Source organism: Plodia interpunctella, chromosome 4 (assembly GCF_027563975.2).
Source record: "Plodia interpunctella isolate USDA-ARS_2022_Savannah chromosome 4, ilPloInte3.2, whole genome shotgun sequence".
Classification (NCBI taxonomy): Eukaryota; Metazoa; Arthropoda; class Insecta; order Lepidoptera; family Pyralidae; genus Plodia; species Plodia interpunctella.
This window is the reverse complement of record NC_071297.1, coordinates 8,180,966-8,200,364: the sequence shown is the minus strand read 5'-3', so window position 1 is coordinate 8,200,364 and position 19,399 is coordinate 8,180,966. Positions and strand designations below refer to the sequence as shown.

Sequence of the window (19,399 nt, the reverse complement as noted above, 5' to 3'; positions counted from 1 at the left end):
ATTGCTCTATGAATTAAATTAATTTTATTCCCGACGACAACTCATTTCCTATAAACAAGCATCGTCGGATCACTAGTTACTTACAAATGAACCGATAATAAGTAGTACTGACGCGCGTTTCCTTTGATGACCAATCTTATTTGAACCTATCTGAGCCTTGTATCAAATGTATACTAGAGAGGTCTTGTAAAGCTGGATACGTGGGTGGTAGGAAAATTCATACATGAAGAGTTTCCTGACTCTGACTGTCGTTGTTATGGAGGAAATGGACCTAAGCCTTGAAAGGAAAAAGGGGAGACGCGCCGTTAACCTTGTTTCCATTGTGGTTCTTGTGACAATATCTACAAAAGAATTATTATATTATAGTCTAGAAGCTTCGCCCGCGTGATTTTCTCTGCGAAAGCGGTACCCGCGGATTTTCATATAAACTTTCATCCCCTATTATAGTAATTTGAGTGTTGATTATTGAAAAATATTAGCCTTACGTTTGGGGTCTTTAACGCGTACCAAATTTGATCAAAATCCGGTCAGCGGTTCAACTGTGAAAGCGGAACAGACAGACAGACTTTCACAGTTGTATAGCGGAAGGTCTAACTTAAAATCTGGTATAGGTTTCATCGCGATACGTTGCTTGAAACCCGAAATATTGACGAATAAATTATGAGCAGACGAACGAAATAAATGCGGGGGAAAGGTAGTAAGAAAATAATTTACTGACTTCATTTATCTTGAGATCAACATTAAAAAAATGTTTTAGATATCTTTATAAGCGGTGGTGGTGTTTTAACGGTTAAGACGCCCGCCTGTGGATCGAAAGATCTCAGGTTCGAATCCTACTCGTGCCACATGAGTTTATATACAAATCTGACTCATGTGTAGTAGTTTTCATAGACCACCACTTGCTTCGGGTGAAGGAAAACATCTTGAGGAAACCTGCACACTGGTTGATTATTATTAACTTGTGTGTGAAATGGAGATGGCAATAGCAAACCACTCCATTAATAATGCCAAGAAAATTGTTGTGTGTGTTTCATTCCACGTAATGACCACGATCGCAGCCATGAGGAATATGACCATGATGATGAACAGATCTTTATAAGTGGGATAAATACAAAATCATTGTGTCTTTGCTTCACAGAAAACTTTAGACTGTCATATTAATATATCATGAAAAAATCTTTGATAATATTACTAAGACATGAAAATGGTAGTAGAAAATAGTAAAAAACAGTTATATCAATAGTAAATAAACAAATAAATTAGCAACCATTCGTAAACTCATTCTGTCTGACTGTTTTTGTCGTACATTATCTAGAACGATTTCGTCAAGTCATCGATGTGACAAACCACACTAAAAGCTTTTTTGCTGATTTGTTTTCCTTTCTTCCACTAAATGTGACTGAATGGCACTATTGTTCACCTGTCCCGTACATTTTATATAATAAGAGGAAATTCGGATGTTCCACGATAAAACCGTTTTTTAATTAAGCTGGTGCGAAGTTTGTTCCAAAGTAACTTTGCTTTTTTGTCCAAATGCTCCGACGGATCAAGATGAAATGCTAAATAGGGACGCACTTCAGAACATGTTTTACTGAATAATAAATAAGGAGATTACTGAATAAGCTCTTTAATATAAGGCCACTTAAGTACATTTTGGTTATGGTGTATAGATGAGAGATTAGCACCGGTTACTAGGAGAGGTTGTGAATTGGTAATTGAATACAGGAAAGTAATCGAAAGTATGTATTGTTGGAGTCTTACGGATAAGTGAAATCACCTACCATATAACTAATGTTATAACTAATAGTCTTCTTGAAATTTTGCATATAATGTAGTTTGAAGTATGGCAAAGGACATAGGTACCCTATGTCCCGGAAAAATATCTGTTCCCGTGGAAAATTTACACGGGTGAGCCGCGGGCAAAATCTATTGCTTCATATACCAATTAGAATTTAAAAGTTGTGTTGGTCCAGTGGTTAATACCGTCCGCCTGAGTTCGAAAGTTTCCAGGTTCGAATCCTACTCGTGCCACATTTCTTTCCGTGGCAACGTAGCAGTCAAACGGCTGAACCGATTTTGGTCAAATTATTTTTTAGCAAGGGGCTATATCGGTACCTAGCCTGTATCAAAGTTAAAATATGTAAATAAAAATAATTCCAAGAAAGATATTTTTCTCTAAAAAATTTTAAATGCAAAATGTTGCAGATTAATTCAAATGCATTCAATTCACCTAAGAATAACATGCAAAGTGTAACTGCACTTGCTGAATAATACATAAAGGTATTCTGTTATAAGTTTATCGCATGCGTTTGAATTTTTTAAAATTCATCTATATACACTTTTAGCAGAAATAAAAACCCGTATAGAACATTTAAAGTGGAGCTGGATAGGACACCAACAAAACAAATAAATGGAGCAAGAAGGAAACCCAATGGTACATACAAACCCAACTACAATGAGACTGCAGATCTGATACAGCCTATAACCTAACACTCCTAGTCTTTTTCATTTATTTATCTATTCTATTATCATATATCTATTATTTAAATAATTTCTAACCACCGTACAAGCTCCGCAATATATATTATAAGATCTCCTTTCTCAATGCTCTCTTTAGTAATTGTACTTTAGTCTTACTCCAGGCGGGGAGAGGCTGGTGTACTGAAATACAGGCTCTGCTTAGTTCGGGCACCTAGATTACACCATTTTAAGATTGTGGAGAAAATAAAGAATTTTTGATTTCATTTCATTTGATTTGAATGGTACCCAAGAGGAGATAACAGAAGACAGGGACGACCGAAAACGGGATGGAGGGATGACATCCGTTTAACCCTGGACCATATTGGACAAGAGTTGCCGAGGACAGGGTATAATGGAGAGAAATGGAGGAGAAATATATGCCAAGAGGCTCATCGAATCGCGAGAGATTTTGTTTTGTACTTATATATAAGTGAAACACAAAACTACATAAGTAACTATTGTAGCAATTTTGGAAATAAAGTGCTTTATTATTGTATTCTCATTGAGATATTTTTGTTGACAAGATGAAAATCAATTTGAATTAGATACCTATAAGGAGCACAATGACGCAGTGGTCAGCTCGCTTGACCGGTGATGCTGGTATTTAAGTCACTCTCACAATGGTCGGTCATTGAATAGGTGACGAAAAATATATTTATTTATTTATTTATAGGTTTATGTACACATAAAAATTACAGAAAAAGTATACAATAAACAAAGTACAAGGGATCTACTAAGTTCAAAAGAAATCCCTTCCGTGTATTATTTTTGTCTTGAACTCCTCTGTGCTTCGGAAGGCACGGTTGAATTGCAGTCTTTGAAACCAGCCAACCCGCAAAGGGCCCGCGTTAGGTCATCGTCTATACTCCTTATCCATCCATATGGAAGGTCTGTGTCCTAGCATTGGAAATACAATAACAGTAATTTTATTTGTGATAAAAATAAATCTTTATTAATTAATTAAATCTTAATAATAATACGGTGGTTGGACATTTTATTTCGATATAAAGCTAAAAATATATATTTCCGTTCGAATGAAGCTTTGTATGGTTTCATTGTTTTTTTTTTTGTGTGGTTTTTCATTTGTATGGTTTTCAAATAACATTAGATTAATTTTATTTTAGATTTAAAAATAACCTAGTGAAGTCCTGTGCAAGTCATTATGAATTTTAATAGACAAAAATATAAGCATCTCACTTAATTTAAAAATATATAAAACATTTATACTACGAACTTATGTCTAAGTATCCATCTCATTTTTTATTATATTTGACGTACATTAATTAAGTATATAATAATACAGCAAAATAAATACATTTATTTTAGTACAGTATATAAGTTTTTGTTTACTAAAAATCTCCATGTAAAGCACAATTTCTTTTCTCTAATAATCACAATATATAATATATTGTCTAAATATATTGTCTAAATTGCTATCGAAAGTACAATTATAGCCTGTCTAAGTATAAACGACCCATACCGCATGTAAAATTTTCATATTAAATTGTAGACGTAAATTGCGATAGTGAAGCGGGTCATTTTAATTTAGACGATAAGAGTGGGTTGCACCGTCAAGTTTGAAGTTTCACTTTACCGTGCGCAGAAAAACGCCAGCGGCACGCCATTTTTACTGGCGTCGTCAACGTCAAATTTAACGGTATAACTCACACTAACTACAGATCCGGTTCTATTGTCGTGCTCCGTTGCGTTGACGTCCGTCGACGGATCAATACAGAAATTGTATGTAGTTTTATACATCGATGCACGACACATATACATATAAATAGTGGAGCAACATCGGAGCGGCAACGCGCTAGATCCACGCAACGGACCATGACGGAGCAATCCGGAGCCCTAATTAGCGTTAGACAATTCTAATTCTTGTACTGTTCGAGTTCCTCCTGCTCCTTGTTGACAGCTTGTATGAGGATTAACGACATGACGGCATTGATTACCTGTGAACATGGGTTGGTTAATTGATTTCGGTACTGTACGTACAGACAGACTTGTAGCTAATTTTAGTTATTATTTTTGCGCTTTTCCATGGCTTTGTGAGAAAACGTCATAACTTAAATATTTTTTCCTAATAAGTTAATTCTGCATGCAGATAATACAACATACTTTTCAAATATTGGTGTGCATTTACATTTGCTAGTTCATTTACTAGACTTACTGCATCTGTAAAAGTTCATATAAGTACAAAAAGCTCTCATGACTCAAACTACATATTTAAATAATGTATGAACTACATATTTAAATAATGTATCAACACAATGCCAGTTAGCAGGGTTGTGTTGGCTTCCATGGATGTGACAATGTTATAGTCAACATAAAAAATAAAATTGAGATTATCATAAATTTAATTGAGATTATCAAGTCTTAGTCAAATGCACAAAGGGTCGTTGATAATAATAATATCAAGATTTGATTAAACTGACCCATGACTTGTTTGAATATTTATATTGAGTTTTAACATTTTTTGGTATATGTTAATAATCTTTTTTTTCAGTGCAGGTACTACGTGAGTTCGGACACCCAACTATAATAGAATTACCAGTACAGTACTGCCAGTAACAGTAACAAAATATAATTTAAAAACAAACTTACCGCGATCATACAGCATGCTAACACAATGCCAGCTAACCAGCCAGTCTTGCCCTCCAGGTACCACGTAAGTTCGTCAACGCAGCCGTGGAAGAAGGTGTTGCCTGTAACAGAGTCCCGACATTCTGACGGTAAAGGCTTGTTCAGATTGATGTAGTCCATGGCGCCGTCAGCTCCGCAGCAACCAATCTGAAAATAGATATTTTTTTTAATGAATTAGGTATCTTTTCGTATTCTTACCTCTGAGTATACTTACCTCCAGTTATACCAGTCAACTTTGTTGTTAACTTTAACCAGCGCCCGGTATATTTACTATTCTACCTAATCGACGCTAATTTTAACTTTGCGTTGTTGTGTGCATGTTTTAGTTGACTGGTGCAACTGAGGTTTATTCAAGATTTTCAAAATATCTGTGACAACTTCTTGGAAAGATTTTTAGCTATTCAATTAGATCATCAGTGTTACGATCATCCCTCGTCACAAGATGTTCATTCATTAGAACATTTTCTAGTTAGTCTTAAGGGTTAGTAAAAATTTGAAATAAATACAATTTTAATAACTTTATAGGATTTTTGTTTGATTGTACTCAAACTCCATGCATCTGTAATCAAATTAAAAATCTAAAAATCTATGACTTTTCCTCGGACAATTCACAACACCGACGGACCATAAATCAACAAAAATGAAAATAAAAAATGCGACAGTATCAATCTAACGAACCATCCAGAAAAGAATAAACAAAAATTTGCAAAAACAAAACAGATTCAGCGTTGGCTTTTAAGGATTTGGTGTGACTCAAAGATTGGTATTAAAAAAAGCTAACTTGTAATAAATTAATTGTTAAAATTTTAAGGGTTAAAAATTACTTGTGCCAATATATGTAATAAATACGTAAAAATGAAAAATTATAGTATTTTACTAAAATATCATATATAATAAGAGTTTCATTTTCTAGCAGTATAAACCTTGCATGTTTATTCTTAGAGGCAGTGAAAGGATGATATGGAACGTATAAAATGGTTTTGCGCATGTTCACTCGGACATGAATCGAGTGCACCCCAATAACAAAATCCCGCCAAACTAAGGGATTAAAAATATTTAGAATGCTTTTAGTAACATTTTACGCTGGAAAAACATTGAGAGTTTCACAGAAAAATGGAGAGAGACTGGAAAAAATACGGACAACTTTTCCATGTACAGTTGTGAAATCTGTTTTGTTTGCTGTTGCGGACAAATCTCCGGGAGGCAATATTGTGGATTACAAGTGATTTTGTGTGAAGAACGAGTATTAGAGAATGTATTTAAAAAAATCAATTCAAATTCAGACAAAAAATTATTAAAAGGTGTAAACATTTGTATTTGCATTGCATTTTTGATAATAGGATGACAAGGTCAGAAATGTAAAAAAAATGTATAATCTAGGTAAAATACATATATTTAGGATAATTGTGATAACTCATAGACAATGCAGCTGGATTTTTATGAATATACGAAGATTCAAAGTTGGTTGGAAAGTCGTATATTTAATGTTGCTGTCGAACAAACATAGCTTTCTTTGCGAACATTTCAGCAAGTTGTGACGTCAATTCTACGTATCATTTAGTATGAAGCATTTAGACGAGTCCAAAAGTGTGTCATTTTATTTTTGTTATATCTTTGAAAGGATTGTCATTATCACAGTATTTTTTAATAGCGTTTCTATTACTATACTTCGAATAGTCATCAAAACAAATATTTATCAACTAGCCTAAATGTGAATTAAGACTGCCTCCTTAAATAATGAGTCTGATGATGACGCCCATGATCAGGAACTATACGCTGAAGTGATAGGTTGAGATGAGAACAGAATATAACGCAGTTACTTACACCTTCCTGCACCATCCTCAGAATGTTCCTGCTGTCTTCGTGCTGTGGGTTGTTAATGAGTCTAGTGATGACGTCCTTGATAAGCGGCTGTATACTGGAGTCATATGTGGAGAAGTCCAAAACCACGCAGGCTCCGACGAGGCCGAACACAAATGTCGCGATTTGTGATCCGATATACTGCAAATTGAATAAATAATGCATAAATTGTAATGAATAAGGTAAAAATAAGTGAGAAAGAGAAAACCATACCAGATTCATTTTATCCAAAGATGTAAGTAAAACATCTATTGATATTTTTTTTTTATACCAAGATTTGGAGACGATCAGTGACCTTTTGATACCAAAACCGAACACAAAAGTATACCTCCAATTTGAATCTTTATATTATATATCTTTATATTTGTATTATGTATTAATTTCCAGGTTTACATCATGCTATGTAAATAAAGTGAAGTGAAAATTACTGAATATGTGTAATTTATCTACCTAAATATTCAGGCAGCATTCCTACAATGAGAGTTATGTTTGCAAAGTCAGCTTGTGAATTTTGCAGTTTTGTAACTCAAACTAGAAATGTCAATTACAGACTGGATGGACAGTTTTTCAATTAGTTCTGGAGTCCCAGTGAATTTTTGGGACTGAATAATTCAAATAGTTTCACAGTTCATATTAGACTTCATATGCATTCATAAGAGTTTCGTGAGTTTACAGAGATACGGAGATCAGGTAGATATTTGTGATACCTATATTTTTATAGGGTATGTTTTCATATATTATACTCGTATGTTTTGTCCTTACAATGCACACGTGACTCTGATAGAAACCAGAGTCGTGTTTTTGATGAATAAAACGGAGAAATAAAAGAAAAAATATCCACATAGAAAATAAGTAATTTCTTTGTTAAAGATATTTATATTTTCAAATGCCAGTAATTGTGTTCCAATATACTACAATATATATAATACATATATAGGTACAATATATATAATACATCCAATATACTACAATATATATAATATAATACATATATTTTTGAAGGTTTTAATTACATACCGCATACAACAATTGGATGTTTTCCATAAGCGCAGAACCGCATCCAAGGAAAGCGACGACCATGACAATCAATGCAGCGATTAGAATGATGTAGATGCCGATGAAGTATTTCTGGAGACTAAGGGTGGACATCCACTCGTTGAAGCCAGGCTCGATGAGGATCCATAGACATAGTGCAAATATTGACACGCCGAATAACTGGAAATAAATGGGAAGACTATTAGACCATATTATTTATATTTAAGCAATTTAATAGCAATTGCAAATATGTTAATTGCAGTGGCCACATACTGGTTTCAAACAATATAAATAACTATCGAAAAGAAGAAGAAGAATTGCAAGTATAATGCTGATGTCCATAGCCACAGAAAATATCTTTGTTGTTAAAAATATTTTTTAAATACTTATTTTTAATTCAATTGCTGGCTCAAATCTTTCAGATTAATATAATACAGATTGCTTGGTTGTTTTTAGAAAATTTACGATCAGCTGTCATGGTAAGTTAAAACGGAGAACTTTACTTCGTAGCTAGGAACCTTTAACATTATGGTCTTTATTCAAATTGAGATTTTTTTTAAATTATAATTTCTTTATTATAAATAACGTAAAGTTCTGACATGATGTCAATGATATTGTATTCAGACGGAGACCTGAAAGTAGTGAAAGTAATAAAAACCGGGGTGTATTTATGTCCAAGACGAAAGTTTTATAATCTCATTAATGCTGAGAGTGTGCCATCAACTTGTTCAGGAGATATTCAGCAGATAATACAAAGCCAGATCGGCGGATTGCTTATAATAGCTTTGTTTTTGCCTCCCAAATAGCTGCAGATAAAAGGCGAGCGAGTTGTTTTGATAATATTTTCTGACTAGGTAAATATATTTTTATAGGGTGTTGCAAAATTTTAGTGAAAAAAATATTTTATTCGCCAAAATTTTGCAATTTTTCATAGAATATATAGTATTCTATTATTGGCTGTAAATAAGCAATGATAACAATAATGATAATATTAATTTGGAGATTAATATGAATATACACTTATTACATTTTATTTCCTTTGAATTGAACGTTATCACAAAATATTTGTCAGATGCACCCCGGGGCTTCACTACCATAGAAGATTCTGGATTTTATGTGCCCTATATGCTATTTCAGGATATATTCTTTCCATGTATAAAATTTCATCGAAATACACACCCATATCCAAACATTTGCATTTGCAATATGAGTAGGATGTATCATAAATCGAACCTCTGCATCTATCCCCTCGGCTGCAAAAGTCCATACAAATTTTCAAACCTTGCTTAAAATACATATAATGCAATCAATTTGACGACATCCGTGGCCTAATGGTCACCATGCCGGACTGCTACACTGGAGGTCCCAGGTTCGAAACCCGGTCAGGTCAACATGGAAAATGATCTTTTTCAAATTGCCTCTGGGATGTTCATATATAGTATATGTTATAGAATATAGTATCGCTGAGTTAGTATCTCATAACACAAGTTTCGAACATACTTAGGGGCTAACTAAATCTAAGTGATTTGTCCTAATGTATTAAATGTATAGTTTCATATTATAACTATTAAGGGGAAACGTAATGCAAAGGCAAAAATTTCAAGAAGTAGAGAAATAAATTAAAATTCTTAGAAATTTAATATTTCTACGAGCGAGAACACGCTGTACACATGACAAATTATAGAGCATCTATTCAGTAAGAAAGTTCTGTTCCTTATTCCAACTTTTACAATATTTAACCTTTCATGTCGGTTCTTTGTTTGTAATAGACTTTTGCTGGTTCGCCTCTAGGGACCAGAGAGCAATTGGTCCGGTGTATTAGCAATATAAATTCCTTTTGTACTAAAACACATTTATCTGCTGTCATATGGGACATCCAATTAAATGTTTTTGCAAGTTTTCTTTTGTTCTATGGTTTGGGACCCGTTTGGGACAGTCAAGTGGTCGCCAAAACCTCCTTCTAAGATTGGAATAGGATTGGATTAAGTATGCTTTTTCTATGTTTAAATTGGTTATACCTATTGGATTTTTCCTTGGTTTTGCCTAATAACATGCTACTCGTACATTTGAAAATTTACTTTTTTGTGCAACGTTCCTTGTAATTGTGGTAAAAGATGTGCTAAAAAATAAAGGTTAATAATTTATTATTACATAAAATGAGACATTTTTTTTGTATATTAACATTTATGTAAATGCACTTTACATATGAACTAATAAAGTATATTTCATTTAGCATTTATACATAACTCATAACAACGAACTTTTTTTCTTTGAGTCATACAAAATAATAGCCTTCAATAACTTATCAGAGACCCATAAAAGTCATCTAATTCTTGGAAGTGAGCTCAATGATCTATATCAACAAAAGCTTTTAGTCTCCGCCATTGATACCGTCAATAATGTACTTCCAGACCATCATACATCATTATTTTCCCAAAATGTAAGACAACACATCCATTAACTAAATGATGCAGAAAGTTTACTCAAGAATGTCTGTTATAGAAAATGTCAGATACCGCGAAATAGATTGTATCTCAAAAACTATCATAATCACAACCGAATTGAACAGAAATGCGAAGAATTTTTCTAATAAAGCTATTATTTTGTCTAGAAATGATAATAATTGTAAAAAATAATTATTTTTATCATCAGGGTCTTTCTTCAGTTATAAAGCGTCGGTGATAAAGCGTCGGTGACTGGGTCCTTCCCGATTTCGCACGGTCTTCGTCATCCTTCGTTTTCAGAACACTGACATATACGTATAATATCTACCAGCTGTTGCCTGCGGCTTCGTCCGCGTTAATATGTATGCAAAATTTCAAGAAGATTGGTTGAGTAGATAGAGCGTGAAGAAGTAACAAACAAACTTACTTTCGCATTTATAAAATTAGGATGTTAGGATTAGGATGAGTGTAATAGAAACTTATAGTCGGACATAAAACATTATTAAAAAAAACACTTAAATTAACATTTAAGGTAATCAAATAAAAGTGTCAAAGTCATAATTGCCCCTAGTTTCATTGCGAGTGAGAAAACGTAAAATTCACAAAACGTAATAAGTGGTTAATGCGGTGTGGAACTTAATTCGTTCATTTTACACGAAAATTCTGTGTACTTCCGCTCCGACTGCCTGTGGCGGGGCCAAAAGACTTTTTTAGAATGTTAAAAATTTACGATGTCGTAAAATGCCCGCCTGCGCTCGTTTGCTTCCCTCTTCAGTACACCTTTATATTACGTAGTATGAAGATATGGCGAAGATGGTCTTGTAATATGTCACCAATTGATGCTTTATCGGAATAAGTTTTGAACTATTTTTAGATTTCTAGAGGAACATGTTTTATTCATTGATTCACAGTCTACATTCTGATGTGGATTAATTCATTTATTTTAATTAAAGTATATAGCAGCTACATACTATTACATTTTAGTAGATTGCTAAGTACTTAAAAAAACATTATTTATATTATAATATTATATATCACATCTGTATAAAGACCATGAAATACTACTTATATTAAATCATATGTTGTATATAGTGAACGCAAGTAATAAAATATTATAGACACATTATTTATCATCCGAATACGTAGATGTACACTACATTGAATTCCTAATAATATAAAGGTCACAAAACGACACTAATCCGTTCAATTCTTCACAAAAACCGTTTTGAAAACTATTATAGGGCGTATCTCAAACGTCACTCGCGATTCCAATTGCACCTCAAGGGGCACCTGCGAAGGAATAATAACGAGTTTTACAATGCTCCGAAATGGGACTTTTTCGCGCAATTCAACCGCAGCGTGCACTTAAGGGATTTGAATATCTTACATGGAAGGTACTATCTATTCCACGCGTTTCTTGTGATAAATTCGTCTTTTACATCACAGATTGACAGCTGAGATGAGATTAATGCAATCTGTTCTTTCTGTTTACCTAAGTTATGTTTGTTTTGATGATACCGAAAATGTTTTGCTTGTATTCTTAACGACTACTTATTTAATCCACACGTTACCGACCTCTTAAACTATACAAGGATATTTTCAAGAATGAATTCAGTAATAATGTTATGTTACACATCGAAAAGAAATAGGCTTAGAATAGTTATAAACATACTCAGTATGTTTATAACTTATTATAACATTTTTTTTCGTATTATCGTGTGGCGTTAACGAATACCTAACTCATTTGAAAAAACCGGGAGGTTTTTTGTCTTCCCGTTGAATTTCAAATGGGTTTTTTATTTATCGAATATTTTCATTACTTTACCCAAACCCAAACGGATTGAACATTCAAATAAATCTCCTAAGGCAACATAAAACTTGAAAGAATTTAGAAATAGGTACGACCGGTGGTCCCCGCAAAGATTCGGAATTACATTTAAATTGAAAATCATTTTTTGTGCTACGGAGCTCAGTTATTTCATAATGTACGGCAATCATAAGAGTTGGAATTATTTTTTAGGTTTGAGCCACATAGATAGAATAGATGAACTCTTTATTGCACCATTCACAAAGCTAAAATATAGGATTTTTGTAACAAAGTCAGATTTATGTCCATTTATCTAATTACAAATAATTATTCTTCCGATTTCCGCAGGTCGGTAGAACTAAATCCGACAGAGCAATTATAGCATTGCCTAAGTAAATTGAAAATAGAATTGTAAAATTAAGACGTATTCGGCAGACCACTTCGCCTAACAGTAGTCTAAAAATATAGCGTCTGGTTTCCAGTGTGACTTGGCCTTTAGGTGCACGCCCCTCGACTTAGCCCCCGAGTTTACGGGGAGATTGTGGGAAAATAAATTTCGTAAATGGAATGAGACGCCGGCCGACTCAGCAAATATACTGAAACTCAAGTCCTCCCTTGTTTCTATAGCTTTTTCTTTGAATGTCGGCGCCTGATACACAGACACGTTTACATGCATATTTATTAATGAGAATCAGTGTGACTTTGTTTCAGTATCTGATGGGAGAGTTAGCCTTTGATGTTACAGAAGCTTAGTTTGTAAATGAGTTAGAACGCGGCTTTGATTTTCGCTCTGTTTGGTACAGCAACCCATATTCATTGCAAACTCATCACTATTACCACGCCATAGAGGTTCGTGCAGGGTAACTTGATGTGCTGTTGACTGTACCTGGTTTTTGAACCAGGGTACCAAACAAAGTATGAAAGTGAGGATATTCATGGCTATATGTAGAGAAAATCCGGCCAGTGCGACAGAGTGGGAACCTTTAAACATTGGACAGTATGTCGAAGGTGTTTGTTATGTTTGTCGTTAATTATTATTTGTATTAATTGCATTGTAATTAAAATAATTTTTTTCAGTGATAAAGAATGACTGAGATAATCACATACTTGATTGTTCCAAGGAAAATATTTCGCAAAGAAATAATTCTGTATTCCCATTGAAGTTTCTCCAACCGTGTAATTACCTAAATGAATGTGCAACGGAGCAAATTCTCGACAATTTTTTTTTCACTTTTTACGTCGCATAAGTTCTTGGCTCAGGTAAAAGTTTTAATTTTCGCCTACCAGTCTTTTAATGGACTTTACTGTCCTCACTTTCTATCAAAGTGTAATGAGAATTAAATTTTTCGCTACTTGTCTGTCTGGAAGAATATTAAAGACTGATATTTAAAAAGTTAATCTAGTACCTAAGTGAAAACTTCAAAACAAGTTTTCACAACAAGAATGCAAATTTTTAATAAGTTTTTGAGATCTTGTTACATTCAACGCGTAACAAACTACATGTTCGAGTAGAAAACCGTTAAGGAGTTCTCTCGTTAGAAGCCAATTCTGAGCTGGACCACCATCAGATCATGTAAACATAATAATGCATGGTCATGTAAAATAAATTTGTATACAAAATTGCAATCGGGTAAAAATTGAGTTGCAAAATTCCACTCGAATCAATAAAGTTACCCTCAATATTACATTGCCAATTAAATTTTATGATTGTAAAAAAAAATTCTTATAACATTTTTTTGGCTTCATCTGTTTAATTATGGTAAAATATTAAGGTGAAATATTTGTAGTCGGATGAACAAGATTATTATTTAACAGCTTTACTCATAAGAATGAAGCTGTGTGGCGCAACTAGTACATAATATACAGAATTACCGGCTAAAGTTGTGTAGAATGAAGACATTAGGCGCACGCGGTGCCGCAGTAAATCTAGATACCGCAGCTCACTGGACAACGGTTCTCTTAATTAATTACTTTAATTATAAACAAAAAAGGATGTTTATTTTACCATCTTTATCCTATATCATCCTGTGTAATTTGTATATTCAGAAAATCTTACAGAAACTAAGTTAATATAGCGCGGCTAGTCATTCCACAAACTTTTATTATGATAGCTCTTCACATGGATATTTGGTAGATTGTTTTTTAAGTCCCACTGCTGGGCAAAAGTCTCCCCACTCTCTTTCCATATATATCTCTCTCTGGTCTTTTTCCTCCATCATTTGTCAAAATTTCTAAGTCCATCCGACTATCAGATTGTATAGTTAATAGAAAAAAATATGTACGACATTTTCCTTTTTCTATGTCTATGGTGTAACCTATCGCATATACAATGAGAAAACTTAACAGTTGTGTGGAGTTCAAGGGCGCAGTAGTTCGCACGATTGACCTCGCCGCAACTCGCGGTAGCTGAATTTGAGCTACATTCGCAATGGTCGGTCAATAGATGGGTGACCAAAAATATATTATCTCTGCAAAAGCAAGTTGCAGATACAGCCGAGACTTCGCAAAAAAAAAAAAAACAAGTTGCAAATACAATCGTTAAAACCTAAAACAAACCAACAACAAGTAATTAGCTCGCGTGGTGGGACATTGCTGTTACTCATTATCCATCCATTAGGAAGGCCATTACCCCAGCAGCGGATACATTTTCCAATGATCATAATGAAAACTTGGCCGTGCAAACATACCACTAAATAATTCAGTACAACCAGATGTTTGTTTAATTGAACGAGAAAAGAAAAAATCTCAGTTCGACTTTTCAATTTTTTGTAATAAAGTAAAATACATAAACGAGATAATCCAACTCTAAAACAGCTTTCTATATATTTATATGTACATCCCCGTGGAAGGCAGGACAAAGTGACACAGCTGTAGAGGCACAATATGTGCGAACTGCTTCGATCGAGAAATAAACTTGAAAAATATTGACCATTGCTCGCTTCAGCTGCATCTCGCGCGAACAAAGTGAGGACACGTGATAAACTTGTAGGGCTTTGGACGTTACTTGTTTGTTGACATCACAATGGAGAAACGTGTGGGTTACGACCACTGATAGGAAACGGAATTGTATTGTCATTTTAAAATAGGTTACTTATAAGGGAATCAATAATAGAATACCTGTAAAGTAAATAGGTTTAACAAATTGTGCTTAGTTTTTTAGATGAAAAAAAAATAAAAATAAAATGAAATACGAATGGCCAGTGATAAATTTAATTTAAAATAAAAGAATGAAGATCAAACAAAAAGGATTGATTTTTAAAAGTGTTTTTTTTTTTACTTTTAGTGTGTCATAAAAAATATGGTAAAAAGCAAAAATACAATTGTTACCACTATACAAAAGAAACTAAAAAAGCAATTTCACATTTCCGGTCTGCAATATTAAAACCGCCATTAAAATTTTACGCGACAATTAAACAAATGTTAAACACCGAATAACGGGCACTACAAAATTAAACTACAGAACAGCGCAACCACTACAGACGAGAGCTTGAGTGACGCCAAAAATGCTGGTGTGTTTCTCTTGTACCTATATAATTCGGTCCGAGTTGTTAACGATTGTTATTTATTTATTTAGCGTTCGTTTGTGTTGAATAATGGATGTAGTTCAAAATATGGTTCTATTGTATATCCAAAAATGAAACCTAAGTTTTTTCATATAGTATTTCTGAGATTTGTGACGAAATGTATATCACAAAATATTCACAGACAGTTACTATACCATCTTTTTGTAATAATTTAATATAATTTAAGTAGAAAATTTCTGCGATGTAATACAGTACCATTGGATTAATTAAAATTTTCTAGCTACTATACAGTATTAAAAATGCTACTTAAAAATGCTACTATATTAATTTTAGTAACCACAAAGTTAAAAATACTTAAATACTTAAACTTGTTTTGCACTCAAACCTTGATAAAAGTAAGTAACTATCACCAAGATTTGAGACAGGCGTCAGATAATTTTATTCAAATTAAAAATCACACTAGATAGCAACATTCTTGTAGTGGCAAAGGGAACACAGCAGCCGTGGGCGTCAAGAGCTGTTCTCAGGCTGGCTTCTCGTTAAGGTGTTCCAACCTTCCAGCACAAATGAGAAATAATTGCCGAAGTCCTAGAAGCAGGTTCCGATAATTGACTTTTGGATTGCCGCCAAGACGAATGCCAGTTGGTTCATGTTTATGATCAAATTGGAATTCAAATTCAGATTGTGGTGTCGATTCTCGTTGCTTATATTTCGTGAGAACAACTTGGATCCGAGTAATAGAGGAATTAATTGGACTTATAGTGAATATTGAGAGAGATAAAGATTTCACTAGTGCACTTCTGAAATAAAATTTACTTATGGTCTAAGAACAGCAAAAAAAATCGTGCAATTAAATATTAAATGTATTTTTTTTTTATATTTTTTTTCAAAGATTTTTACTAATTTAATTGTACTGGATTGGTAAAACAGACTAGACAATAGTCTATTTTCCGTATTCTGAGACAGATTTCAACAAATATTGTCTTATTTGATCCTTCATAATATATATTGCCAATTAACAAATTAATACGTTTTTTACAAAAATATCATTGTAATTGTTGAGGAGTTCCCAAGTCTGGAGGTCGTTCCTAGGTGCCCCATAAGGTCATGCTTATCATAATAATGCATTATCATCCAAACTATAAAAACTGAAAATTTGTACGTGTGTAAAAAGGTTCAGCTATTAAGCTGCGCGGTTAAAAATTCTTGCACTTTATCTTTTACGACCTCGGTGCTGCAGTGGTAAAGTGCTTGCCTCTGAACCGAGAGGTACCGGGTTCGATCCCTGGTCGGGTCATGATGGAAAATGATCTTTTTCTGATTGGCCTGGGTCTTGAATGCTTGTCTATATATGTATTTGTTATAAAATATAGTATCGATGAGTTAGTATCCCATAACACAAGTCTAGAATTTACTTTGGGGCTAGCTCAATCTGTGTGATTTGTCCTAATATATAAAAAAATATTGAGATGCAAGATTCCACCCGAATAGACATAAGGACATACATTGCAAGTTAAATTAAAGCTTTTTAAAAGTATTCTCAATCAGAAGAGATGTCTCAATTATGACAAATTCAAGAATAGAAAACGGATATCCGCTACTACGTACGCAATCACTAATGTACTTCAACTAATGTTTGTTTGACAACCATGAGTCAAAGTGTGACAGTATAGTACTAGGAAAACAGGGCAGGTGGCTTATCAGTGGCAGGTATCTACTGATAACGAATTTTTTCTGTAGGTTATGTTGTATTAAAATAGTTATAGACTTTATTTATACAAATAATATGCAATAGTTGTGCATATCATTCAATTGAAATTGTAGATGAACTGCAAAGGGAATGCTATCTTCTTCTTTTCGAGAATGTTAATTGATAATACTGGTGTCAGATTTTATTGACCTGACTTTAAGGACTAGGTACACACCGCGGCTAGTGATAAACGTTTTTTTTTTTTTCTTAATTTGGCTATGATTTTATAACCCTCCTTGGGAATGCTATCTTCTTCTTTTCGAGAGTGTTAATTGATAATACTGGTGTCTGATTTTATTGATCTGACTTTAAGGACTAGGTACATACCGCGTCTAGTGACAAATAATCGCATACACACTTGTGAACTTAAACTGTAAACCAGTGTGCAGTTTTTCTCTTTATATTTTCCTTCACCGGAAGGTGGTCTATGAAAAGTAGTATACATAAGTCAGATTGGTATATAAAATCATGTGGCACGAGTAGGATTCGAACCAGGGACCTGCTATTGTTGCCAATCTACTGTCAAGTAGTCCCTGTCCCTTAGTCGCTTTGTATGACATCCGCGACAGGATGTGGAGTGACGGGAGCCCACGCCGCCATGTTTCCTCAATTTCTAGCATAGTGCAATTAGGTTGCAGTGAAGATAAATGACAAATTAACTTCGACTTTAGAATGTTGTTAATCATCTTTTACAAAATCTCTGAAAATAATAGGTGTGCCACCTAAAACATTATCAGTAATAGCCACTTCGTTGTTATAGCTCATTATGAAGGTTTTTGAACGAAAGCGCTTAAAATAAGTGCTCGTAATCCAACCTTTGAGGAAGGTTGCGTGCTTTTCTATAATATAAAAAAAAATCATTTCAAAATCTTGATGCATATTTTATCGTGATAGTGTTTAATTACATTTAATTTATGTTGTATTGTGAAAAAATAAATGTTTAAAATATTTGGTAAAAAATAAATTTGAATATTAATTGCAAAACAATGTACAACCAAGAGGTATCTAGATAACGTAGAAATATAAGAAAAATAAAAAAATACAGAAGTAACGCAGTGGCAAATATGTAGACTTTTGATTTTTTTGCTCTTAAATATCAAGTTACATCCAAATATATCTTGGGTTTTACAGTTAATAAGCTAATATTACGAAAATTCAAGAGTACCTGATGCCTGACTCATCAACACCAGTGATAAACATTCCAGTAAAATGATTAACCACGTTGAGTTACTTAGTACTTACCCAAAGGACAACATTGAAACACATCAACGTATATTTGATGCAATGGATTTGCGATTCCAGCTTTCCAGACGATGCTCGTCCCTCACCACTACCAGCGCCGGCCATTTTGAAAAAAACAACACAATCACAGAAAAAAATAAAAACCGAACTGTCCAGTCACAAGCTCGATCGAAAACTGGTTGTTATCTCCATGATTACTTATCTATACCTAGCTAGGTTATCTGTGTTTGCCGAGATAACCATACGAGTATATGAATTGCCACACCTGTTTATTGTTTAAAATTGCGAAAAGAACAAATTAGTAATTTTTTTTTAATAATTGAGGTTAGGTAACGTCTATAAATTATTAGCTTCACATGTACAAACAATGTTTTTCAAAACAATTTATTGTACGAATACTTTCGGAATCTCAGCTATGTTTATTTTGTGTATGCCTAAATATATAAAGGTACCCGAATCATAATCCGCATTGTATCATTTTTGCGATAACCAAACTTTTCCAGCATTAATTTTATAAGGGTGGCCGAACGCTTATAATATATCAAGTCCAACGATATGGGATTCCGCTGGA

The 19,399-nt window shown here is 33.6% G+C and overlaps 1 protein-coding gene across 1 annotated transcript; it reads right to left on the bottom strand.

Moving 5' to 3' along the window:
- Positions 1–3,447: 3,447 nt before the first annotated feature.
- On the bottom strand, positions 3,448–19,010 carry Tsp2A (Tetraspanin 2A). Its single transcript, XM_053744354.2, has 5 exons — positions 18,829–19,010; positions 8,044–8,241; positions 6,991–7,167; positions 5,128–5,313; positions 3,448–4,475 (listed from the first exon to the last, which is right to left on the bottom strand). Exons 1-5 carry the CDS (start codon positions 18,931–18,933, stop codon positions 4,395–4,397), a joined length of 747 nt encoding a protein of 248 aa, XP_053600329.1. The 5' UTR covers positions 18,934–19,010; the 3' UTR covers positions 3,448–4,394.
- Positions 19,011–19,399: the final 389 nt, after the last annotated feature.

Excerpts from the sequence above, each read along its gene's own strand:
- Tsp2A (XM_053744354.2), bottom strand. The coding sequence starts at position 18,933 with ATGGCCGGCGCTGGTAGTGGTGAGGGACGAGCATCGTCTGGAAAGCTG. Across the intron at positions 7,168-8,043 it reads ACATCCAATTGTTGTATGCG|TATATCGGATCACAAATCGC; the intron begins GTATGTAATTAA and ends TTCAATTTGCAG. Across the intron at positions 4,476-5,127 it reads TAGCATGCTGTATGATCGCG|GTAATCAATGCCGTCATGTC; the intron begins GTAAGTTTGTTT and ends CCATGTTCACAG.